The following is a 27,800-nucleotide window of genomic DNA, read 5'->3' as shown; positions in this document are numbered from 1 at the left end:
AAGTGCTATAAAAGATAAATAAAAAATCTCTATATAAAGAAATAACAGTTCAAGAGGTTTGGATTTAATTGCTTTTTACCGAACTAGCCCTCTCCCAAATTTTACTTACCCAAATATATTGTACGACAAACTTATATGCCAAAAGAGGCATATGTTAACATTAACAGTAATAAATTATTTAATATTTTATGTTAAGCGTAAAATATTAAATATCGTGGTGATTTAATTATTAGGGAAAGCACTGAATAATTCATTGCTGTATCAAAGAAAAAGATGAATCTATCTTTTTCGTATAAAACAGTGAACAGTTTATCCAATGCTTTACTGTTAAAACATCCAAATGTTTAATTTGGAAGCTTGTAATTAATCGTCCATTTAGATATTTAAAATATGGCTGCGAAGATGAAAGATTAAGGAATGTAATGATTTTGACTAGATCTTAATCGAACCTCATATTAGAAAGATATAACTGAAAATGTAAATATTTTCTTTTAAAGTTCACAATTTTGCACTCGGTTATTATTTTGACCATAATATATGATGTTGGGAGGAAATAGAAAAGAGCTATCTATAGGAATAGGTTGCCATTCTAGGAAAACATATTGTACGAATAAATAAAAGGATAATAGGGTCTCCAAATTTTGGTATAAATTTTTCCGCTAAATATTGTATAATTTTATGTTTATTTATTTATTTTGATCATCATGAGAAATTTTCTTTTGATAGTGTTGCAATTAGGGGTGAAAACGGATCGGATACGTATCGGATAGTGCTCAACCCATATCCGGATCCGTATTTTTAGTTCGGATACGGATTCGGATACGGATATTGGACGGATAGCAAAATTTAAAACCATATCCTAACTAAACGGATACGGATAATTTTCGGATAAAAGATCGGATCTTAAATGGATATTGATTAAATTTAAAATAATTATAATATTTTATTTAAATATAATTAACATAAAATTATTAAGAGTTTTACAATAAATAACTTTTTTGTATGTCAAATATATAAAATTAGATAAATTAATCTCTATAAATAATATATAATGTATTATTAGTAATAATATTAATACTTACTATTTAAATAAGCAAACTAAAAACTGTAAATCATTTAAAAAAATATGCGAGTAAACGGATATCCGATATCCGTATCCGAATCCGAAAAATTTATCCGACCCATATCCGAATCCGTATCCGAATTTTTTTCAAAAATTCTATCCGTATCCGAATCCGAATCCGAGTCGGATAGAAATTTTTTATCCGAATCTGATCCGAGTCGGGTCGGATAGCGGATCGGGTCGGAGTTAATCCGACCTGTTTTCACCCCTAGTTGCAATAGTTTGTTCTTAGATTAAATATATAAAAATTTATTATGAAATATACTTAGCTTCATTTATTTTGAATTGTTCAGTAAAGTATTCAGCATTTTTTCTTTGATATCTACATACCTAATTGACAAATTTCTATTCAGCATTTTTGGTGTGCCCCATACGAAAACTGAATAGATTAGTGACTTGATGGAAAAGAAAGAACTGATTAAGGTTTCGATCTAAAAGTAAAACACGGACGAGTTCAACGCTTTATATTAGGCTTGATGATCTGTACTCCGAATTAGCGAAAGTAGATTATTAAATTTGGAATGTTGTCTATTTGGAAAATAAAATTTAGGAGAGAGACAAAAACTCTTTTAGTATCCTCATCTACTTGCTAGAGTCCTTAAGCTGAGGTAGTACTCTTTTCGATCTAATATACCCACAAAGAAAAGCGGGCATCTTTGGATGCTCTTCTCAGCTTTTTAAGTGGCAGCTTAACGGGAATATTTTTACCACTTCCTTTTTCCTCTCTTTGCTGTCCTCTTTGCTCTTTACTCTCTCTCTCTCTGTCTCTCTGTCTCTCTCGTTCCGAAGTGGACAGCAAAGTGTACGACACCGAAAGGAGAGAAGAGTAAGAGAGAGAGGGAGAGAAAGAGCAATAACTACCTGCTATCTCTTCCACTGTCTTCCTCCACACTGCTCTTCTCCTATATCTACCAAACTATTGCAGTAGATCCATTCTAATGAAGGGGCCAAAAGAAAGCTACAAGGAATGACAGGCCGTCGTCTTATGTTGCTAGCAATCTATAATATTAGCGTAATCATCTTCAAAAGTATGCGTTGGTAGCTGCATTCGATCTGGTAAGCAATACCAACTTTTCGTTTCTTGCAGCCTTTGCGAGTTTTTTTTTGGGTTTCGAGCCATATGCGAGTCTGTAATTGAGATTACAGACTCGTTCTTGGTCTACTTGTGGTTGGAAATTAAGAGATTCTTATTGGGTTTCGCTATTGCTGTTTCATTACCACACAGTTTCATTCTTATTGCGAAAAGATGGCGTTTTGCTGTTGCTGTTTCATTACCGCGCAGTTTAATATACATCGATGAGAGTGGTGAAAGAAAGAATTTTCTTTGTTCCTTTATGTGAAATTGATTATTCCTTCAATTTCGTTATAGTGGTTTTTGTTAGGGAATCTTGGATTATCTCCTTCGAATTATTGCTGCCTTTAATCTTTTATTGGTATCTCTCATAATCAAATACTGCGGGCTTCAATCTGGAACCTATAATTATCTTAGAGAATTTAATGTCTGCTCATCTGCATTGGGGATTCTTCCTCTGTTTTATGTTTTTTTTTTCCTTCATTAATTCTTTTCTGATTCATCCATTGGGGATGCCAAAATTGATAATTTTTGTTTCTTTTTATAAAATCGAGTTTTACCTCTCAGTTACTTCATTCAATTGAAAATTTTCCTCTGGAAGAACTCTTACTTCATTTGGTGTACTTACTATATACTACTGGGTAATGGATGCTCCTAATACAGTCTGTGTGATCAGATTCTTGCTTTTTTTGTGCCTTAAAAGTGCATGCCCCACCTGGTTTTCAAGTCTGGGAGTTTACTTGTATCAATTGCCAAGTGCATGTTGCTCTGTCATTGTGGACTACTATAATTGATGATGAATGGTTTGTTGGGTTTGACATTATTGGTCATACTGGCAATATCTACAACGACTAGTACTTAATACTAGGAAACATTGTTGAGATTGTCAGAATGGTTCTGAACTTCTGATTATGCTCTTGATTTGTTAGGCCATTTTATCAAGAAATAATCACATTAGACAAACCTGAGTTATACAGATGTTGGATCTGAATGAGTTTGTGACAATGAATAAGAAGGCTAAAATTCATTGGAGAAGATAGAGTGAAGTAAATTCATTCTTATGAGAAGCACAATTCTTGAAGTCATCAATCTTTCATGCCAGAGTGAGGGCATTATCTAGACTTCACCACACTTTGCAAGGTTGTTGTAGTTGAGAAGAAAGTGCCCAAATCCAGCATATATCTTAGGTATTTTCATGCTAGTTTATAATTACTACCTCTTCTCATTTTCATGAGAGAGAACAAATTTGGTTCTAATCTTCCAAGGAACAACATAGTTTTAGTTATTTGTATAAGCCACTTTTCTAAGCTAACAACAAGCTTTACTCTAGGGGGTCGCCTGGCACAATATTGGGCCCTTTTACATTATCAACTAATCAACAAACCCATATATTTGCATCAATTCATATAAGGAACGGTCGAAAGATTGAGATTGTGATCGGGATTGGCCTTCCAAAAAAATGATACATATCGGCCATATTGACCGTATTGATTGCCTGGATCGATTGGACATTTTAATTATATAAAATTTTAAATATTATTTAAAAATATAGATTAACTTATAAAAATTTAGAAAAAATTATAAAAAATAAAAAAAAAATAATGAAAAAGAAAAACTACGTTGCAATGAAAACTGAAAGACGAAAAGATTAGAAAAAGAGTGAGTAGAAGAAAACCAAACAAAAGAAGAAAAACCACGGTGCAATAAAGAAGAAAAAAGAAGAAAAATAGATAAAGCGGAGGAAATAAAAGAAAATTGAGAGAAAAATAGAGACATAAAATTAAAAAATTATATACTGGAGTTTGATAAAATTTGTTGGAGTTTGCTGGAGCTAGATCTCTCTGTAACAATGCTATATAGTAAGGAGAGAAAAGGAGAGAAAAAGAGAAAAAAAGAGTGAAAGAGAGCGAAAGAGTGAAAGAGAGAGAGTTCGGATTAGTCCTGGTATCTGGCGAACTATGCATATAAGCTCATCTCACTTTTCTGTAATTTGTTTGACAACATATAACTACTAGGTTATCCATACTTATATTAAGTTAATACATTTGGATAGCATATAATATATAAATGTTAAAAGCATGTGGTCTCATTTTGGCATATTAAAAGTGAACTAGCTAGTTGCTACACCATGTAGCATGAACTAGATAAGGCATATGGTAGACTTTTAGTAGTTTTATTTTTTGTTCGATGAAAAGTCTGTGGACAAGACTTTTCATTGTTAAGTCAGAACAAATGTGGTAGAGGATAGCATTCATTTCACCTGCTTCCATGCCAGATTTTTAATAAAAAGAGACTAATCTGCATGTTTTCTGTTTCATCATATTCGAAATGTTGTTATGACGATCTGAAGACAATTTGAGTGTTTGGAGTTTAGGGTATATACTAAGAAAGTATGGTATTTGAAAAGCAAAATTGACAAGTACCAGCTCAATGGAATGCAATAATCTATAAATTGTAGTTGTGAAGGATAACTGAATAGTTATCATTAAACACTAGTACTAACTTCTATAATAAAGTTCCAAAAGTTAAAGATGCTTGATCAAATTGGAGCAATATACATGCTATCGAGATGCTTTACACTGTCCTCTGAATGAATCTCGTTGCAAAATAAATTGTAATATGGTATTGGAAGTATAACCACAAACATGTGGAAACCCTTATGGAAATAATTAGGTGATGAAGCAAAATCTCTTTCATGATATAATATGAAGGAAAATCTGCATAATTTCTTGAGACGTCAAAGCTTGAGTGTCATCTTCTATAAGATGATTTGTGTGTACCATTTCAAGTCACAAGCATGTACAACCTCATCCAATTATTCCAATGTCATGGGGTAAAAGTGAAGAAATATACATGTATGGGCCAAAATTTAGAATTTAGAATGTAGAACCAATGTGTAGTATAGTCATGAACCCTTAGTCAAATCATGATAATTAATGCAAAAAATGGGAACATTTTAATTTATCTTGGTTTCTGTTTGAATGTCAACATCTGATATTGTGGTTATAGAAAGGCCACAACCTAGTAAATCTTCTATTAGAAATTAAAATATTATGTTGATATTCACATCTTATATCATGTAGGTATTAGACAATACACGTTGAATTCATTTATTTTAGTGTATCTACATATAAATCATTTGATGTTGATGATCTACAATTCAATATTGTTGATTCTTGAAAATCAATATTTGCACTTGCTTGCGCACTTAGACAATGTCGCATTTTCTACTTCATCAGAATTGCGCATCATAAATTTTGAAGAAAATTTGTTTGTTGCAGAACTGCTTGTATTTGTGTATAAGGAAAACTTATAGGCTTATAGCTAATTGCACATGGAAATACATGTCCATTTTATTATGACAAATGATCATTAGTGAATGAAAGCTTTTGAAGGTTATAGCAATTGGCCTGCTATTGAACCATCCTAGTAGAGAAAATATTTGGAAATTGTTCCATTTGAACTTCCATTTTAGCCTGATGAATTGAAATAAGGTTATAAATCTTGCTTCTCTTATCTAGGTTTATCCACCAAATTGTAAAGTATAGTTTACTTAGATATGGTACCTACGAGTGAATCCACATAAATGCGACAAGCTAACAACATGCTAACTATATGAGAAATTGGGATACTTGACCTTCAATGCAAATTCATTATATATGTGTTCCTGCTATATACATTGTAATGATAGAAATATTAGAATGCGTGTTAAGTCAAATGATAGAGAAATAATAGGCCACTGCATTAAAATCCTCATTCTAGTGAACAATTTGCATATGTGCAACAAATTTGATGTTTCTAGAATTTTTATATAAACTAAAACCTCAAACCTGAATTAGGTATAGGTAATAGCAATTTGCTCTTCTTTATGATCAGATTATACTTGCTAACTCTTACAAACCTCATTCTATTATCATGATGTGCAGACCAATTGCAGAATGAGAACGCCATCATAGTATAAATTATTTTCTGGATATATATTGCAAATGTCATGGTCATGGTTGTGAAGGATAAATCTGCTAAAGTAACAATTTCACCAATAATGTCATTTAGTAAATTTTTTGTTTTGAGAACTCATACTATAGATATGGAGGATACCTCAGATCATTGGCGTTATAACTTCCCCCATGGTCAAGTGCGAGATGTCAGACACAATATGGTGCCGATATGTCATGTATTATATGTCATTTAATTTAACTTAATGATATCATTCTTATGTTTATGATTAAGTGTTGGTTTTGTTGTGCCATTTCACAAAGCAAACAATGCATTTGGCAAATGCTCAGTCATACATGTTGGATGAATGGGATGGTGACAAAAGATATGAAGAGTGAAATTCAATTGGCTTATACATACACAAGAATATCCATGCTCAGAGCATTATGCTTGGAAATCACAAGTCTTGAAAATTGTAAAATCTGGTTGCTAGTCCACAGTTTCTTTTAGATGGCTCCATTTGCTTATCTTTTCCTACTTGAAATTAGCAAGAACTACCTCCATTCACCATTGCTTTGACCTACCTCTAGGTTTACTAATTGTAGACAACTTGATCATAGATCATTGCCTAATAGATCCACCCTCCTTGTACCCTTTTTCTTTTCCTCTCGCATTTATTTGCATTAGTCTAGGAGGAAGGGCTAGGTCATGTAGGCTTAGGCTTGGAATTGGCCAGGTATGACTCTAGCTAGGTTCTGAGCCAACTTGAGTCAGAATCTTGTTGGGCAAGAACCAAACTAGTCTAGGCCTACCTTGTGCCTAGGTTTTAGTCACCATAATTTAGAAGATGAAAGTAAATTGCAAGCACACCCATTAGCAGTATGTATATTTAGACATAGACCCAAAAACTATTTCCAAGAATCGTAACCTTCAAAGTGTCACCTATTTTTTAATCTTAAGGTTTACTTTTCTGACTTGTGTAGTAACTTATGTGAGTAAATATTTGCATGAGATCATTCTTATGTCTCATATTACTCTCTAATGTTAAAAAGTGAGTGATATCAAATCTGATTATTTCGCTACAACTAGTCATTTGCTTGAGTAGATCAGCAATCCAATTATGCTTATATATAAAATTTATCATATTCTGACCTTTATGTATTATCTTTCTGATTTCAAAATTCTTAGTAATATTCACTAACATAAAATCAGATAATTTGCAATATATGACATCCAATACAACTGTCACCTCTTCGTCATAAGCGCAATTGTCTAGCAGTCTTATAATTTTGTCCTATTATCACTAACCTTTAGATGAAGGATTCCTTTGTTGTTGGCACCAATGCAAAAAGATGCTAGATAGGAAACCAAAGAATAGAGAGAGAGAGAGATACTAGGAAGGAGGGAGCGAAATGGAGAGGGAGAGAAAGAGAGAGCCGACTTACTGCATCCAAAATCGCCATTGAGTCTCTTGGCATGTGGCATGCAGCGTGCCCTAGATCGGCTTCTCCTTTCTTGATTGGAGAAGAGAGGGTTGTTCAATGGAGTATATAGGGATCCGCCTAATGGATCTAATGGATTATTTCTTAAATAAATCATGATAGGTTTCGAACCGAACCTTCTCCGGTTGTTGCTGGAGAGCTTGATGGGTCTCCTAAGTTCGTGTCGACTGACCTAGAATGTATTTCATAGCTTTCATGTTGGTTTTTGGCGGGGTGTCAATGGCAATCCTTTTGCTACAACATGATCATCCTTGCTTTGGCAACACTTTTCTTACCAATCTCCTCTACATCATTCATTAGCCTAAAATTGTATTCTCCAATTTCGAAATGAGAAGCAGAGTCCATAAACTTTAAGAATATTGTCCCTGTTAACGCATCATCATCTCTAAAAATTTAAGCTGATAGAAAGCAATAATTTTATTTTGTTATACTTTAACACCCTCTCTCATTTATAAGCTTGAGACATTGTTGAGAGGGCCATTAAATGGACTTGACTTGAATGGATGCAAGTTTTATTATATTTTAAATGATAGATAAGCCTAACAAGATTTGAACTAAGGACCCCTGCTTTGATGCTATTTCAATTTACCATTTATTCTAAAAACTTAAGCTAATTATTAACAACCAGTCGACCTAAAAGCTTAACCTATTTGGTAACAAACTACAATGCATATTATATCTTTAACTCACCTACTTATTTGTGGTCCTTAATACTACACATGGGCAGATTAAATAATAAGATGTATGACCCACTATGCTACAATAGTAAGAGTTAGGGAATAAAAGTTAAGGGCTATTGTTCATAACTTCTAGAAAAATGAGCTCTAATATTATGTTAGATAACCAAATGACCTAAAAACTTAAGCCATAAAGTAATGGACCAATAATATATATCATGTCTTTAATACTAACAAACAATGATGTTTCTATTCTATTTCTCTCTAACTAGTCCATGTTGGTTATATAACATCCGTCATTATGTGATAATATGGGCTACCTACTATGTTTATAGAAATAAGATTGTGGTAGAAAAATTTAGAGATAATTTTACTAATGTGTTTCTTTGTATTTTTTTTATTTCTTTGAAATTTTTTTATCTCTTTGAAAATTGTCTTGATAGTGGTCTATGTATGACCTCTCTTTCTTTGAAGATATAGATCCATCGGTTCAAGAATCCTATACTCCCTTATATCACTAGCACTTATCACGCTAGAAAACTCAATCTTGCTAGACTTGTTCTTGATTTACTGGTCCTTATGTTGTCAAGACCACCACTACTTTGAATTATCTCCTTCTCCCTATATATTTGTCTTCTATCTCATTGGTCTCTTTATTTGCCTTTGTTCTTTATTCTCATCATTGTATCCATTGTTTTCATAATCAACCCGTTCCATTTTAGGATCATGCATGAACTCTTCATGGATCATTATTCTATTTTTTTTTGAAATTTCGTGGGAGATAGAGAAATCCTAGATCGACTAGGTGTAGAAGATATAAGTCCAACTGAAAATTCAAATGGAACTAGGAAAGCGTAATCCTACTAGATTTATAAAACTGATTACAAATCATATTTAGAAAATTGAACTAAGTAGGAGAAAGAAATTTGAATATTATTCTAACTCTGAAAACCAAACTCAAGTTAGAAAGTGAAATAAATAAGAGTAGGAAATACAGAGCTAAGAACAAATATGATAAGAAAAAGCATGACAAATACCTTAACACTACTTTGTTAATGTGGAGAAAAACCTCACTCAATAAATCAAAAAAGAAAAAAGAAAAACCACAATTTCAATCCATGGATGGCCGCGTCGACAGCGTACCAATACGTGGCATGAGGGGTGCTGCACAGCACCCCTTTTAGTAGCTTCACTGCTTGCCATCGACCTCGTTGTCGATCGCTGCTTGCCAAGTCCCCTCTCGCCTGAGCTTACACCCCCATCGGGTGCCCTAGCTCGAGGGAAGAAGAAAGGGAGGAGAGAGAGAAATAAAAAACTTAAGATTCAGATTTGGATCCACAACTTAACATTTTAATCTCTCTCTCTCTCTCTCTCTCTCCCCCCCTTGGGCTAGGGTACTCGACGGGGGTGCGAGTTCGGGCGAGCAACGACGGCGAAGGTGAGTAATTCCTTATCTTTTTCTTTCTCTCTTTATGGCACGGTCGGCAAGTGCTGTAGCACGTGCCGTACTAGCCAGTGGTCAAGCACGCTCACAGCCATCGTTGATCCGATCAACCTCTCGGATCAATCTATTTCATTAAAACTCATAGACACAAAATTCACTTATAAAGTAGTGTTGTGGCACAACCATCGTCGAATTCCTTGTTGATAAACTACTTCGTGAATATTCTTCCTCGTTGATTTTCCTTAACTTGACATTAATCAAACTCTCAAAATTTTCATGACGGTGTAGATGTCAATGATAAACAACCTAGTTTTAGCTTCTCTAGTGCTTAATGATCAATCTTTGATGTAGCCTAACGCTCAGACGTATGTAGACGACTCTCCTCACAATTGATACAGAATATGCTTCATAAGGAAACCTCAAACTCATAGATGATAGAACTTGAAGTTCCTCGATTTCTCTTTGGATGAGTTCTCCTTCTAACCTCTAGTTCACCTCCTTCGAAATGCTACAAGTTGTAGTTGATGTTTGACTAGCACTCGAACTCAAATATTTTCTCACACAATAATAGAAAGAGAAACTCTTTTAGGTGAGAGATCCTTGGATGGGACGAATGCCTTTTTATTTGCCTCTGGATTCCTTTTATAGAGGTGAGGAATATCTACTATTTGTTCTAGGGGAATTCACTAAAGGAAACATCAAATCTAATTGTTTTTTTTGAACTTTCCTTTGTTGTTTTGCTTGTTCGCTTTGAACCGATTTGAGTGCGGTTCAGACTGAACTTATATTCCTTATATGTTCCAGCACAGAATCAGTTTCACAGTTCGAACTGACCAGGATCATTTTGCACTATTTTTTGTAGAACGCTGAATTGGGCTTGTTCTTCATTTAGTTCTTTGATTTTTTTGCATGTACAAGTCTTCCATAAATAGTGTGACTTAGTCATATATCAAGCCTTATATTGTACATCATATTTACTAGTATTTTATGTCAATGAATTTGCCATTACAAAATATTGCATTAACAATTTCAAGATTGTTTTTCTTTCTTTTTATATATGAAACAAACTGTCATTGCTTTCTAACCTTTTGCTCACCTTAGAGTAAGCTATTATATTTCTTTGTTTTCTAGCCAAATGTTGCTTTAGATGACTAAGATCACTATTCATCTACTGTCCACACTAGTTGCATCTTAATCATCTTTATCGGGAGTGACCAAGCTATCATGTTGTCATCCACTGTCAGTAACTAATTGCTTATCTTTATGATCCCTTTCAAATATGGTTTGAAGTTTCACTTGAGGTGGAACATTGACGACTGAAACTTAATTAAAACCAAAACCAAAACCAAAACTCATTGGTTAAGGCAGAAATTATCAAGATTTCTGGTTGACATTTATTTAGACACAATAAGCTAAAACCATTATATTTCAGCCTAAAACATTCATTCTTTTTCTAGTGGTTGAAATCAAAACCAACCGAAACCAAAATTGAAACTTCAAAGTTCCAACCATATTTCAATGTACAGAATAATCTAGTAGAGATAAAAAGGATAATTTGGAAAGTAAAACATAAAATAAACATAAAATGAAATCTTGTTGATTATTCATAATCCCCTTTCCCATTCTCTCCTCCCTCTCACACCTCTTAGCGCCACAGTATTCTTAGGACTACAACAACAATCTTCTCTCTCTAATTTCTCCCTCTTTTTTGCTTCTTCTGCTGTAGGAGTAGCCCCCCCCCCCCCCCCCCCTCTCTCTCTCTCTCTCTCTCTCTCTCTCGTGTCTCTCTTTCTCTCTCTCCCCTCTATCCGTCTCTCTGCATAATAGTAGAAGCAAATTGGTGCAATTTTGGATGGACAACCAAGCATTGCGAGAGAGATAGGAACAATTTGATTTTATTCTAATTCTTGTTTTTCTATTTGGGACTTCTTATTCACTGGATTTGAGGATACTTGAGAGGGCGCATACAAGGATTTGGTCGCAAGTTTTAAGTGGGGTTTTTCTTGGGTTTTTTAGTAGATTTATTTGTACAGATTTCTGTTTTGTAATCGTGAAAAGTTAGCAGTTGCATGATCTATGGTCTCAAGGAGAGCCTACCTAATTGGAGAGAAGAATGGAGTAGCTGACCTGGAATAATACTATGCTTCATAGCCTCTTATTTCTTAACAGTTGAACCAAGAGCAAATCCATGAGACGCAAAAAGTGGACTTGACTTGAATAGGTGGATGTTTTATATTTTAAATAACAGATAAGCCTAGCAAAATTTGAATTCAGGACCTCTACTTTGTTATGATACTAACTCACCAGCTGCTATAAAAACTAAAGCTATTAGAGAATGATGATTCTTTTTTCTTTTGTATTCTAACTTAAGCATTTAGGTTAATTGGTTATCTATAACATAGTATTAGAGCTACTTTTTCTAGAGGTCATAGATTTAAGTCTTAATAACTTGCTTTTATTCCCAAGTTATAATATTAAAATATAATGAGCTAGACATCCTATTATAGTATTATATTTTATTTGTTCGCATGTAGAATTAGGGCCACACATGAGGGGGCATATTAAAATATTAAAGGCATGATGTGTTGTTACTTGTTAGTCTGTTACTAACATGGATGGTCATGCCACAAGCACGTGCCGCAAGAAAGGGAGAGAAAAATATGAGGGAGACTACTCATCTTCACCCTTTGTCACTCGCTGCTCATCGTCGCTGTTCGATCAATCTGCAACTTTAATTTTTATTTCACCTGATTCGACCTGACCCGTCACTTCTTCCACAGTTTAGGATATCTTGTCGCGTGTGATTAGCGACTTAGGGGCGACGAGACAATGGCGAGATGATGGCGAACTGCGATGATGAGGTCCGCAAGGAGCGGTGACGACTGGTCTATGGCGAGCGGTGAGGGGCAAAGTTGCTTGGAGGGGTGCGGCACCCCTTGTGCCATGTGTTGGTCGGCGTGGCCATCATTGTTACCAAACTAAATTGTTTTAGTCAACTAATTTTCTTACAGGAAATCTTGGTGTCTCTTTCGCTTTGGTTTATTTTATTTTTCTATTGCTACTTGTGCATTTCTTATTGATCACTTCTATAGGCACAACACTAATAGCATATGGTTTTAGATAAGATAGTTGTTGCAATACTATATGGAAGCATTTCTGATACTGAGATGCCTTTTCTTTTTCTTTTTTCTCTAAATTACTATGAATACTTCATAGAGTAATTTGCAACATGTTATTTCATGTCACTTTTGGTCAGTCTTTGGGTATGATTTTGTTATTATCTTTATACTTTTCTTGCCTACTCAATATGTATCTCTCTTTTTCTTTATTATTCTTGTAATTACTGTCTGCATATATCATCAAGGTCTGTTCTACTTATTATAGTTGTCCACTGTTAATGAGCGGATGTTATTAATTTTCAGCACCTTCCAAAAGGTAACTAGTAATAAAATGGACCGGAGAAGCTGGCCTTGGAAGAAGAAGTCTTCTGAGAAGACGATAACTGCAACAGATTCAGCTGTTTCATCTTCACCCAGTTCAGGAGGCAACAAAGAGGATCAGGTTCTTTGCTTACTTTTACTCAATGATTACCATGCCGATCCCCAGGTGTCATGGTCTCGTTGGCACGGCAAATGCCGACTGACACAGCCCTCCCTGTTTATTATTTTACTTAACAATTAGTTAGTTGTGCAGTAATACTGAACTTAGAATGGATCTGATTATTCCTAACCCTAAGTATGCGCTGTTTGACCTGTCATATTAATCTGAACCTATTAATTACATGCTGACTTTCTATTTTACGTAATATGGTTGGAACTTAAATGCAACAGTTACTGGGCTACCATGGTGAGACAGATCCACCTATTCAGTAGCATTATTGGAAGACCTCCTACATGCAGTTGTTTTTCTTCACTGCTGGATTATTTTTTCTTTAACTTAATAATCTTTTATATCTTAAGATTCCTAGTTATGGTTCAGGACAAATGAAGATTGCTATTGAATTAAAAAAACTCTTAATTTTCTAGCATGTAGCTTGCGATATTTACGGGTTAACTACGAGGGACAGGTGATCCATCATACTAATTTTTTTGTTTTCAGGCATTATGTAGTCATAGAAATTCATTTGGTAGTTCACTTAATTCAATCAATGTAACCACATCTATTTTAATTGTTACAACAATCTTTTGCATCTTGTCTTTCAGAGGATAAGGGATATTGATGTATACCTGTTTATAGACACAGACCTTAATACTATTTCAAGTGAACAAGGTATCATGACTGTTCATCTTGAACCATTTTGTCCTTGCAGTTAGAAGAAACCATATTTTTGGGGATGATCATTATACTTGATACGTGGAGTAGTAAGGAAAGATCTGTATTCACATTCCCTCTGTATATTTTGTAGTTTTGCATTATTGGGATCTAGATTGGGAAGCATCTTTTGCTCACTCATCTTTCCTCCCCTCATGAGTGATTTCATTAATTATTTTTATAATTCTCAAAACAAAGTTATATATATATTAATCTCATGTTACATCACTAACTTATACTCTAACACTCCGTTGCACATTTGGGCTCGAGAAATTTTAATAGCATACAAGAAGTGGATTTGAATAATAGTCTCTAAATAATAAATACAACTCATGAATCAACATAAACACACTAATCTGCCTAGGTATTAAAAAATACTAAATCTACGCTTCAGGTGTCATTTATCTTCTCATATAGAATTCCTACCTTTGCTTGTGAAACACCAAGCAACCTCCATTGTTCTTGTTTTGTTTCTCTCCTGGGTCATCTTTTTTTTTCTTGAGGAGGAAGGGGCTACGGTTAGAGAGAGAGAGAGAGAGAGAGATAAACACCATGCATGTGTGAGGAGAGAGAGATGAGATTTGAATAGCTAAACAAATTAGGAAATTCTAATTAATTGGGATTTAAATGGGCGTGGGTATATCCTCAATTTTTGGGGCTTTACAAGCAGAACTATAATATAGAGTTATTACCTGAAATGCTTATGAGCATTTGTTGAACATCTTCACCAAAATCTTTGTTCAACTTATTCTATTTGGATGCAACATTAGCTATTTTGGTTAGCTAGTAAACTAATGAGCTCTTCTTACTGGATGACTTCTATTATTTTTGTATGATTGTAATTTTTCTTTTCGTTAATTCATATCTAACAATAAAGATTGAGTCAAGTCTCAAAAGAATCATATTAAATGTTGATTAGCCAGTCATGCTCCCAAGTTGGGTTATATTTTACACTAGGACCACTAGAGGTTTTAAAAGTCCATAGGCACTAGATCGGTAGATAGGTGCCACAGTATGATGTAAGACGAACTCCTCGATTGTAGATTTGAAAAGAACAATTAGAAAAAGTAACAAAACCTAGGGAATCTATCGACATTAGAATCCACCAAAATACACTCAATATGTGAAAACTCTCAAAATATTTATTAACCAATAAAAAAAAGATTACAAGCTTTTATATAGGCAAAACAAAGGAAAAGACAGAAAGATGACAATAGCCCTATAAGGCTACTCAAAATCCTCGTTAAGCCAGATAACCACAGGTGTAGCCCTCGTGTGTCTACAAGAGGAAATTTGATAAATAGTGGTGTCCACACTAACTCTCCCAAGGTGGAAGAAACTCGACTCAGTCGAGTGGTGGTGTGAACGGCTCTGATAGTACTCTAAGATATCAGGGGCAAGCTGCTATAATTTCTCACAAGTGATCAATGTACAATCAGACTCTGGTCAACCTTGCTAGCGAACTAGAAAAGGTGAACCCCTCCTTCTACAGTTGATGTTATTTGGTCATCTAAAATAGTGTCAATCTTTTCTTGTAGTGTGAATAAGAAAGGAGAAATAATTATCTAAAATAGCATCTATTTTTTCTTGTAGTGTGAATAAAAAAGGAGAAATGGTAGGTGGTATATCATGTACATTTGGAATAGTAGCGAAGGTAGCATATGGCTCAGTAGGGATGTTCATAGGCGGTTGGTAAGCTATTAAATCATCAATACTAAAAGTACAACTAATGCCATAATCAGAGGGAATATTAATGACAAACATTAGCTCCTACAGGTTTTGGAACTTGAAAAAGTCCTACATTATGAGCATGAAACTTTCAAATAGCTCCTAAAGGGAACTGCTCGGGTCTGACATGAATCTTAACATGATCTCCTACATTAAACTTCTTAGCATGCTTGTGCAAGTTAGCATATATTTTATATTGAAGATTATTTGCCTCAATTCGCTTGGTGATCTCCTGATATAGAGAATGAACATGATGTGCAAATACTTCGGTAGACTTAAAGACTCTAGCATGAGATGACATAGGCAACAGATCTAAAGATTTGCGTGTTTTAAAACTGTGAATAACTTCAAATGGACTCGTGCCTATAGACCTATTAATGGAGTTATTATATGCAAATTGGGCTACAAGAAAAATAACAACCTAATTTCTGTTATGATTACCCACAGGATATTGCAAAAGATTTCCAAGAATGCAATTGACGCTCTCAATTTGACTGTCAGTTTGGAGATGATAAGCTATAGAGAACTTAAACTTTGTGCCAACCATGTGCCATAAGGTTTTCCAAAAATAACTCATAAAGTGAACATCTCGATCGGATACAATAGCTTTCGGAAGACTATATAACTTGCTATATGGGCAAAATACAATTTTACCACATATGAAGCATTAGAAGTCTTGGCACAAGGAATGAAATGAGCCATCTTAGAGAAGCGATCTATGATCATAAAGATCAAATCATGTTCTCCAAAGGTGCAAGATAATCCAAGGACAAAATTCATACTCACATCCTGCCATACGTGATCAGGCATAGGTAACGGGGTGTAAAGTCCAGTGTTTTGTTTTTAGTATTTTGCTAATCAGTAGGTCCTATATTGGCCATCTTATCACATCCAAAATAACCTAACAAGCCACCGACATGGATCTCCTAAACTAGGAAGTCATGTACGAATGTACAAGGAACACAGAGCTTGTTAACCTTAAATTTAAGGTCATCGTCTTGGAGGAAATAACTGTTCAAAGCTATATTTGGTTTACTCAGGAAAGTGAGAATAATTTCTCTACAGTCCAAACAAGATGTATAGTCTTCCTTCATGTCGTCAAATCTAGTGACTTTAATGCTAATGGTAGATAGAAGGCTAACTTGTCTGCTAAACGCATCAGCCGTCTTGAATTTAGTTTATTTTGAAAATTTAGGAATCGAAGAGCTTCATGGTCGGAATAAAGAACAAATTCATGTAGGAGTAAGTAATGACGTCAATAGTGCAAAGCTTGAATAATCGCATAGAATTCTTTATTGTAAGTGGAGTACTTTTATTTGGCCTCATTTAGTTTCTTACTAAAATAGGCAAAAGGGTGTCCCGATGCCTGAGGCGCCATTGTCATTTTTCTCTTAATTTCTTCAAATTCCTTACTTGCTGACTTACTCTAATGAAAATCCCTTTTTTTCAAGCAAACAGTGATTGGAAATATGATAGTGCTAAACTCTCAAATGAAGCGTTAATAAAAAGTACCAAGGCCAATTGAACTATGCACATCATGAATATTTTGCAGCTCCGGTCAATCAATGATTGCCTTGATTTTTTTTGAGTTGGTGCGGACTCTTTCAGATGTAACCACAAATCCTACGAAGATGACTTGATCCACAAGAAAAGAACACTTCTTTCTATTGTCATAGAGTTGAGTAGTACGAAGCGTAAGACAGACTTGATGTAAATGGACGAAATGAAGCTCCCTTCAACCGACTATAAATCAAGATGCATCAAAGAAGATCACAAGAAATTTTTCCATGAATGGTTGAAGCATTTATGTCATAACATGTATGAAAGTGCTTGAGGCATTAGATAGACTAAAATACATCACTAACCATTTATACAACCACTTCTGAGATCGATCTTGGAGAAGATTAAAGCTCCTGCTATCATGTCTAGGATGTCATCAAGCCGCAAAATGGGAAATGATATTTGACCGTTATTCTATTGATGGCTCGACTATCGACACACATATGCTAAGACTTATCTTTCTTTCGCATGAGTAAGGCAGAAACGACACAAGGACTTGAGCTCTTGTGAATGAAATCCTTTGTAAAAAGTTCATCACTTGACATTGTAGTTCGGCGTGTTCCTTGGGGTTCATTCAGTAGTGTGGCAAGTTTGGAAAAGAAGCCAGGGACTAAATTGATTGTATGTTGGATATCACGCAAATGAGCCAATTGATCTGGGTGATCATTCGGGAACACATTGTGAAACTCGTTTAGTATAGGAGCAGCTTCTTCAGTTAACGATGTGAGGGTAGGGATCCCAACTTCACGAGCTACCATAGCAAATGTAACAGAATCTTGGTTTGCTTCCTTTTCAAATTCTTTAGAATCTATTATATGCAAACCCTTATTACTATGAGCATTTTTCTTATTATCTTTCTTTTCAAATAATTAAGGGCAGCCCAAAATAATATGCCCTACATTCATCGACACAATATTACACCACACGTCTTCCTTATAAGAAAGGAAAGTGATAGAAACTAGGCATCTTTCATTTATAGTGATTGAGGAATCATTGACTTAAGATACCTTATAAGAGTTTAGTGAGATGTAGATTTTAACTCCAATCTAGATACAACACTAGAAGAGATAACGTTAATATAGCTTCTACTGTCGATGATCATCTTGCAATCTTTGGTTTCACATCAATTGTAAGTATAGAATGTTGTATTCCTTCACCAATCATCAACCTCCCGGGGTTGTGTCAAAGCACAATGAACGACACCAACAGTATGATCTTGGTAACTACGGTCGTTGTCACTATTTTGGACATCATCAAGGTCAAGCTTATAAACTTGCTCATCGAGCTCATCTTCCCCTATATTGTCATCCTGTTCTCCAAGGTAAAAGGCTTTTTAAGGACAGTTTGAGACTACACGACCAGCCTGTCAATATTTGTAACATTGATGGGGTTTATTGATAGGTGCATTTTCATGGAGGAGCCCTTTTTCTTTGTCAAGTTGGATAGGCACAACAGTTTCGGTAGTTTTGAAAAGTATCGCTATCGTTTGAGTTTTTACGCCTATAGATGCATAATTGGGAAGTGTGCGCCCAATTGGTCGCCTAGGCAAATATTGCATACTAACCATCTCATAGTTTAACATAAGAGTATAAGCTTGATCTAAGGAAGTAACCTCCTAGAAAACTAACTCTCTCTGGTTGTTGTTGTTAAGGCCACGTCTAAATCAACTTAGCATCATCCTCTCATCCTCCGCAATATTACACCTTAATATATACTTCTCAAATTAGGAGACATAATTGCTCACAGACCTATTCCTTTGTTTAAAATTATTCCATTGATCCAAAAGATCACCAAGATAAGAGTGTGGCAAATATTTCTTCCATATCATGCTAATGAATGATTGGAGATTGATTTCGTCGCATTAAGATTTGTTCTGAACTTTGTCAAAACAATTTGACTCAATCGACTAGTTTCTTTTGGGCAAATCTAACTCTTTGGTTTTTTGGCAAATCATACCACTAAAAGAAGTGGTCAATTTTACAGAGCCAGTCAGTAAATACAATAGAATCCAAACGACTATCAAAAGTGGGGTCATCAACCTTAATGTTCTTTATAAGTTGATTCATGGTTTTAAAATTCTCTAAAGACAGCATTACCTCTAAATCCCCTGTTATTGTGAAGATCAAATGCATCTTCACAATAATTTTGCTTGGGAGTTCTCTTTCATGACCTCTCTCATGGTGAGGATAGTATGGGGTATGTCGATGGGTGTCGACATTAGGAACGACATGCTACGAGTATTGAAGTCGTCTAATCTAGTCGTAATATTTTTGATAGACTCTTGTAAAAATCTACGGGAATCTTCTAATAGCATTTAGTTCCATAACAGAGTGGGATGGAGTGTTTGAGACTATCTTACCACTATGAAAGTTTATGCAATGTGTCTTTACTAGTGAGAGAACAAATCTAGAAAATGAATAATAAAATACAAACTAGGAGATCATAGCAAATAATAAGAGAGTAATAAACAGAATAACCTACAACCACTTATAAAGTTTTCAATAAAAGCCAGTTAGATTTAGTAGAAAGTTACAAACCAGTAGTACATGCCCTCAAGATCGAGACAGTGACTTTAGATATGCTAAGATTTTTCCTCTTCTTAGTTAGTTCTATCATTAATATTAATTATTTTTGATTTGAGTAAACAATATAAATAGGTAGGTAGTTGTAGAGCGTTTGTTTTAATGAAACATATATAGGGTTATAATCTATACTAAAAGAAAGACAGTTGCTATTTAAAAATTGACAAATAACACTAAAGAAAGGAAAGATATTAAATTTTGCAAATCCATTGAAAGGCGACAGCAACCAACGATGACAGCAATAATGACAACAGTGATAGTGACAGCAGGGACAACGGTGGCGACGGTGACAGTGGCTGCAGCAGTAGCAGTGTCAGCGACGATAGTGACAACAGCAACTGCGGTGATGATGATAGTAGCTGCGGTGATGACGATAGTAGCTGCGGTGATGACGATAGTAGCAGCAGCGGTTGCGACGAAGGCTGCAAGAGGCACCGACCGAAATTGCGGTGGTGCAAGCCGTAGGGAGCAATGACAACGGTGCAAGTAGTAGAGGCCATAGGGAGTGACGGTGAGGTGGTGGAGGTCATAGAGCGTGACAGGGGCGGGAGGAGCCGAGGAAGAAGATCGGCTGTCGGCGGTGCAGAGTGGCGGCGTTAACCATGGAGATCAGTCGCGTCGTTGGATGGAGTGTTGATAGTGAAGGTGACGACAAATGGTGGAGGGGTGTCGTCGAAAGTTGAAAGTTGTGGGGATGAGCGTCTACATCAGCGTCAAAGAGCATCGGCGTCGGTGGCAGGGGAGCGGCGAGGTGGAGGTAAGTGGAGGATGGTAGGGGTTAAGTGGGTTTAGGTTATTGGGTTGATGGGTTAAGTGGGTTTGTTATTAGGTTGATGGGTTAAGTGGGTTTGCGTTATTAGGTTGATGGGTTAAGTGGGTTTGGGTTATTTGGTTGAGTTAGGTTTTGGCTTAAGTGGTGTAGAGGTTTGGGCTAGTGGGCTTTGGGCTCTAGAATGATAGGTTTGGTTTAGGTTAATGGTGGGTTTAAAAGGGTCTAGTTGAGTTGATGGATTAATAGGTTTAGGTTTTAGGTTTGATTTGGAGGAAAAATGCGTATTTCAAAATTTTTAAGAAAAAGGTAATTTATATTTCGAAAGGTCTAGGAAGATTAGGAAATTAGGATAAGAAAGATACTAACCAAAAATTAATAAAACTAATTGAGGTAAACAAGGAAAACAAATATCTTCTAAATCTGAATTTCATAATTTCAAAATTTCAAAATTTCAAAATTTCAAAACTCAAAACTAGAGATAACAAAAGAAACAATAAACTGATTTTTTTAATAGATATGTTTTCTGTTCTTCCTTTTTTTTATTAACAATGGGAAAAGAAGATGAACTATTGAATAATATTTTTATTAATTTGGTTCCACTAGATGCATCAAGAATAATATTTCACGAAGTGTAACATTATACGAAGGATAATGACATGAAGAATAAAGTAGTATGCAAATATTTGTAAACTAAGCGAATTTACTCACCTCTGGTCCATGAATCACTAATCCAGATGCGTGGAAAAATTATCACATATAAAAAAAATTCTATGCCTTAATTTAATAATCGTTAAAAGACAATAAGCAGAAATTCTTAGAATTAAATTTTAATCAATTTGAGATGGTTTTATTTTTCTTTATATATATATATATATATTTTTTTTTTTTTGAGCCCAAAACTTGGGCCTTTGAGCTTTAACCCACAGTCCACCAATTAGGCCCAAGCTGCTCCGCTAGTTGCAACCCATTCACTTGGTTGACGTGGATAGGCGAAGGCCCAAGCTCAAACCAAACCAGGTTGAATCTCCTTTTTGAGCGACTCAATTTATTGAAACCTGAAATTAAGAAACAAAACCCAAAAATGTTTGTGACTGATTAGAAATAATGAAAGATGAAATATGAAAGATGAAAAGTATCATTATTTAATAGTTTAAGCTTTTAGAGTACCTGCTAAGTTTGTCACATTTTGTTTTGGAAAGAAAGTTAATTCTAGGTTACATCTTAATCTTCTATTTCCCTAGTGTGCGTTTAACTATATTCAACAAGCATTAAATTGATCATACTAAAAAATGAAAATATAAAGGGAAAGGGAAAAAGAACATAATTCTAGCATTCTTATTACATATTCATGTATGGTTGCTATGTAGGGCACTTGTATCCCATCAATAATAATAATAATAATAATAATAATTGATTGGATATATATCTAAGTTCAACAATGGTTGTGCCACAGGCACGAACCGTGCCTACCTATCAGCCGGCATGGCATGGCACAACACGACAATTCGGATTCATAACTTAAGTTTTTAATCTCTCTCTCTTTCTCTCTCTTCCCCTCCCCCTCGGGCTAGGGGCACCCGAAGGGGGTGTGAGCTTGGGTGATGGTGACTCGGCAATTGGCGACGATAAGCTCGACGATGGGGTCGAAGGCGAGTAGCAAAGCTACTAGGAGGGGTGCCGTGAGGCACCGCTCATGTCACGTGCCGGTACACCGCTGGCATGGCAAGTGTACAGTAGACTGTTGTTATTTTTTAATTAAACCTTATTGCTGATTTACTTTATTCATTATTTTGTTGGCCTATATGTTTTTTTTTCTTATGAATCAATTTTCTCCATCTGCAGAATAGCACCAAACGTGTGAAATATGTACAAATCTCTGTTGAAACATATGAACATCTCACTGACATGGAAGAACAAGTGAAAGTACTAAATGAAAAACTATCTGTGGCACAATCTGATATGACCACCAAAGATGACCTAGTAAAACAACATACGAAAGTTGCCGAAGAAGCAATCTCAGGTATAATAAAGTTTGCAATATATGTTCATGTTGATCTGTTCTGATTGCATCACAGATTTCATTCGACTCATGACTACAAAATCCCTTCTTATAATCTTGTTACTTCTTATGCATTACCATGTGCTGCTTTGTTCTCCATGATTATCAATTATCAGGGGTTTGCTATTTGTTTTTCTTTTAACATTCATATTTTGATTTTTCCTATTAGGTTGGGAGAAAGCTGAAGAAGAAGCAGCAGAGCTTAAACATCAACTTGAATCTGTTATGCTGTCTAAAATGACAGCTGAAGAACAAGCATCCCAACTTGATGGTGCTCTCAAGGAGTGCATGAAGCAGGTCAGGAATGTGAAGGAAGAAAGTGAACAAAAACTGCATGACGTAGTGCTTATGAAAACTAAACAATGGGAGAATGTTAAAGCTGATATAGAAGCAAAACTAGTTGATTGTGAGCAGGAGCTCCTACGAGCTACTTCTGAGAATGCTGCACTTTCAAGATCTCTTCAAGAACACTCAAACTTGCTGATGAAAATTAGTGATGAAAACTCCCAAGCAGAAACTCAGATTGAAATGTTGAAAAACAATATACAATCACGTGAAAGGGAAATAAATTCATTGAAATACGAACTTCATGTTGTCTCTAAGGAGCTCGAAATCCGCAATGAGGAGAAGAACATGAGCATTAGATCAGCTGATGTGGCGATCAAGCAGCACCTAGAAGATATCAAGAAAATATCAAAGTTGGAAGCTGAATGCCAGAGACTACGTGGCCTTGTGCGAAAGAAATTACCTGGTCCTGCTGCATTAGCTCAAATGAAGCTAGAAGTTGAAAATTTAGGTCATGATTACGGTGAAACCAGGTTTAGGCGCTCTCCTGCTAGGAATTCTAGTACTTATCATGCATTGACCCCATCTCCTGACTTTGCCTTTGAAAGCATTCAACAGTATCACAAGGAGAATGAATTTCTGACAGCACGCTTATCAGCGGTGGACGAAGAAACTAAAATGCTAAAGGAGGCCTTATCAAAACGTAACAGTGAGTTACAAGCATCAAGGAATATGTTTGCTAAAGTTGCAACGAAGCTTCGTAAATTGGAAGTGCAAATGTTGCCCCTGAACCAACAAAAGATCCCATCAAATTTGAACATGGACATTCACTTCGATAATGGAAGCAACCCACCAAGCTTGACATCCATGTCTGAAGATGGTGTTGACGATGAAGGAAGTTTTTCTGAGTGTTGGTCTACAGCTTTGATATCTGAACTTTCACAGTTTAAGAAAGGCAAAGATGTTGGAGGGGGAACCAAGGCTGAAAAATCAAACAATTTGGAACTTATGGATGACTTTTTAGAGATGGAGAAATTAGCATGTTTACCAGCTGATACAAATGGAGCTATTACTTCTCCAGAGAGTATTGTAGATAATATGAAAATTGAAGATGCTGAAACTACTGTATCTGTGGTCATTCAAAGGGATAATGGTGTCAAAGGGAAAAAGCCAGATTTAGTGCCATGCGAAAGTTTATCTTCTTCCCATAATCAGCAACCTTCTGAGGAGTTTGCATCAAGTGATAGTGATTCTCCTCTCTTGAAACTTAAATCAAGAATAGCTTCTATATTTGACTCTCAAGTGCAGATTAATGATGTCGGAGAAGTTATAAAAAATATTTGCCTTGCTTTGATGGATACACAAGAAATGCCCCAGAACTGTATTGTTTCTATTCTCAATGGGTCTCCAGAATCTTCTCATATCATTAAAAAACAGTGTCATGAGGACCTAGGTGGAACTATAGAAAGCAGAATGCAATTGAAGCAAGATGGGAATTTAGGGAGTGATGCTAACCATATCATAGATCAAAATTTAAGGAATGCTATATCTCAAATTCTTAATTTCATCACATCTATTGCCAAGAAAACTTCGGAGGCTAAAGGCCAGCCTCCTGAATATCATGGACTCAGTGAAAAAGTTGAACAATTCTCTACATCTGTTGATATAGTTCTGTCTAGCGAGAAAAAGTTATACGACTTCATAATTTTGTTATCTGACATCTTAACAACCACTGGGGTGATATCTTTCATGTCAAGTGATAAAGACAATGAAGGAGAAGCAAGCAACTTGGATTACGTGGACAAGGTAACTTTACTGGAAAATAGAGTGGGTCAGCAACAACAAACAAAAGAGGATTCTGTGTGTTCAATTTTATCTCATTCTTCCTCTGAGCCTGAGTTTGATCAGCCCATTGTGTCTGGTTTTGAGTCAAGGACTACAGATCAGGAATATGAGCAATTGAGATTGGAGAAGAAGAATGTGGAGATGGAACTAGCTAATTGTAATGAGTTGTTGGACCATTCAAAACTCAAGTTGATTGAAACAGAGCAAACCCTGGCAGAGCTTAAATCCCAACTGGCTGCTAGTCAGAAATCAAATATCTTAGCTGAGACACAACTGAAATGTATGGCTGAGTCCTACAAGTTACTTGAAACACGGTCACAAGAATTAGAAGCTGAAATAAATTTCCTGCGTACAAAAACAGAAACTCTGGGAGATGAGCTTCTCGAAGAAAGACACAGCCATCAGGAGGATTTGGCCAAAATCGATGATCTACTAGAGCAGATCAAAAGGTTAGCTTTAGTGTTACCTGCCAATAGTATTATCTTGGCAAGAGCAGATCTATCAATTTGGTGTTGTGTTTGATTCTTTTTGCTTTTTCTTGAAACCTTTGAAATGGTTCCTATCATCCTTTTGACTTCTTTTATATGGTTCTCCTATTTAAGGATCGAGAAGAGTTCAATGTGCACAGATGCTGACAATGGCATGAAGACTAAACAGGTAAGCACATAATCTCCATGAACATTTGAAATAAGAACTTTAATTCATAATAGTACAAAAGATCAGTGCCTAACTATCTAAGCACTTTCAATGAGTTGTCTGAATGATATTGCTTTGCAATAGATCATTTTAACTCTCACTTTCTCAAACTTCAAAATTTTGGTCCTAATAATGTCTCGAGGGTCTTTTCAAATTGAACTGGTGATTCATTACTCCTGTCAGTTGGATTGTGACAACTGTATATTTTAATTCTATCCATCATTTCAGTGTTCCAGGTTATTACTAGCTTGTACAATATTCAAACCCCTAAGTTCATTCGTTTGGTGTGAGACAAATGTCTGTTACCTCACCAGTTGGTCAGGACACAAGAATAGTTAATAGAAAAAAAATCAAGAAAAAGAAAAGAAAATAGAAAGTAAAGATTAAATAGGGCTAGATGAGATAAAAAACATAGCGAAACATGACAATGTCACTTAACCGAAAAAAAAAAATTCTAGAATGCAACTTTGGTAAATCTATTCTATCTAGTCATGGAATTTCCATTATCATTCTTCGAGGCACTTGTCAAGTTAAGAATAGATGCAGTTCTTTCTGAATTGATGTCTAGCACCGGAAAATAAACTTTGCAGTCCTACTTGATAAAAGTAACCTGTGCTCTAACACTTCATGCTTTTTAACTTTGTCAATCTTGAAAGCTGTGGCTGTTAGAAATATATTTGATATTGTTATGTTGATTCTGAAAGTGTAAATTCTCTGATTCTTTTGAAAACCATAACAGGAGACAGAGATTGCTGCCACAGCAGAGAAGCTTGCAGAGTGTCAGGAGACAATACTTCTCCTTGGGAGGCAGTTGCAAGCATTGCGTCCACCCAAAGAGTCATTTGCTTCCTCACCAAACAACAGGCAAAGAACTAATGATGAATATTTCGAAGATAAACCACATCCTACTGATGCTTATTCTCCACATACCCCACCATCCCCAGGGCAGCCTGAATTGGAAGATGCTGCAGCTCTGATGACAGAGAGAACAGGAGGTGAATCACCTCTGGTTGGATACAACTCCCACATGAGCCCACCTGATGCTGAAGAAAGCCTATTCCCACAATCGCCTAGCAGCTCGAAGCGGCAAAAGTTCAGGTCATCGAGACCATCATCCTCTTCCTCATCGCCTTTGCCTGAGAAACAAGGACGTGGTTTCAGTAGGTTTTTCTCGAAGGGAAAGAGCGAAAATTAAAAATTAATTTTCTGAATTTCGTTTTGTTTCGGAAAATCTTGACTGCAGTATCTAGAATATATTGCCTGATATCCTGGAGCCTTAGTGAGCAGGCGATCATGAGTTAAGATTTCACATGATGGAAATAAGTTTGTTCATGATGTTCAGGGAATCATCAACCTCGTTCCTGGTTGGAATTCTGAGATTGCTGCTTAGTGAAGCCCCACAAGTGATTCACTCTGTATCAGGCATGGGCAAGAGCATTATTCATTATCATCTGTTTTTTCCCCCTCTATCGGAGAGGGAAAGTTTGCAGTTTGTTTTGTCTCATCAATTTGTGTAGATGTACAGTTCAACTGGATAAATGAGCTTTTCCATTGAAGTTCATGACTTTGTGTATAATAACTCCTAGCATGTTCTAAAATTTTCTTATGACCATCATCGTAGCTGCCACAGGGATCCTCTGCAGCTTGTTTGCTGGATTATACGAGAAGAATATCTAAAAAAAACTTTTTTCTAATGTCACTGTAAGAACCAGAAAAAAAAAATTTAATTAGGGGTTGAGAGAGGAGGGTGCACGTGCTCTGCACGTGCAGCCCCTCCCCTCTCCCTCTCTGGCACACAACAAAGCGCAATGGAAGATCTCGCCGAATCCAATTCAGATTCAGGATCTTTTAATCTATAAATTAAAACCCTAAACTTTTCTTTCTCTTAATTCCCCTCAGCCCCCTCCCCCTCCTCTCTTCTTCCCCTCTTCTTTTGTTTTCTTTTTACTCACCGTCGGAGTCACATTGTGGAATCGGTCTGTCGGAGTACCGTCGGAGCCAACGGAGATCACCACGTGACTCCTTGGTAAGCCCTCTCCCACCCCTCAAGTTTAATTTTAATTTAATAAAGTAAATTAGAAAAACCTATTTTTGGGCGATTTCGGCTTCGTCGGCAAATACAACCGGCCGGCGGCTTCGGGTCGCAACCGCATCTTCACCAGAAGCTTCGTGCTCTAAGCCCGGTGTCAGTAATGTCTTCTAGGGAGC

The 27,800-nt window shown here is 35.9% G+C and overlaps 1 protein-coding gene across 1 annotated transcript; it reads left to right on the top strand.

Moving 5' to 3' along the window:
• The first annotated feature begins 1,861 nt into the window (after positions 1 to 1,861).
• Positions 1,862 to 27,190, top strand: LOC140762739 (filament-like plant protein 4). The gene is made up of 6 exons (XM_073100665.1): positions 1,862 to 2,179; positions 13,177 to 13,315; positions 22,550 to 22,727; positions 22,936 to 25,345; positions 25,499 to 25,553; positions 26,332 to 27,190. Exons 2-6 carry the CDS (start codon positions 13,205 to 13,207, stop codon positions 26,785 to 26,787), a joined length of 3,210 nt encoding a protein of 1,069 aa, XP_072956766.1. The 5' UTR covers positions 1,862 to 2,179; positions 13,177 to 13,204; the 3' UTR covers positions 26,788 to 27,190.
• The last annotated feature ends 610 nt before the right edge of the window (positions 27,191 to 27,800 follow it).

The sequence above is a fragment of the Typha angustifolia genome, chromosome 7 (genome assembly GCF_048772165.1).
Source record: "Typha angustifolia cultivar Huaian chromosome 7, ASM4877216v1, whole genome shotgun sequence".
In the NCBI taxonomy this organism is placed as follows: Eukaryota; Viridiplantae; Streptophyta; class Magnoliopsida; order Poales; family Typhaceae; genus Typha; species Typha angustifolia.
Note: the sequence above shows the minus strand (reverse complement) of the source record. Positions and strands in the feature narration are given on the sequence as shown.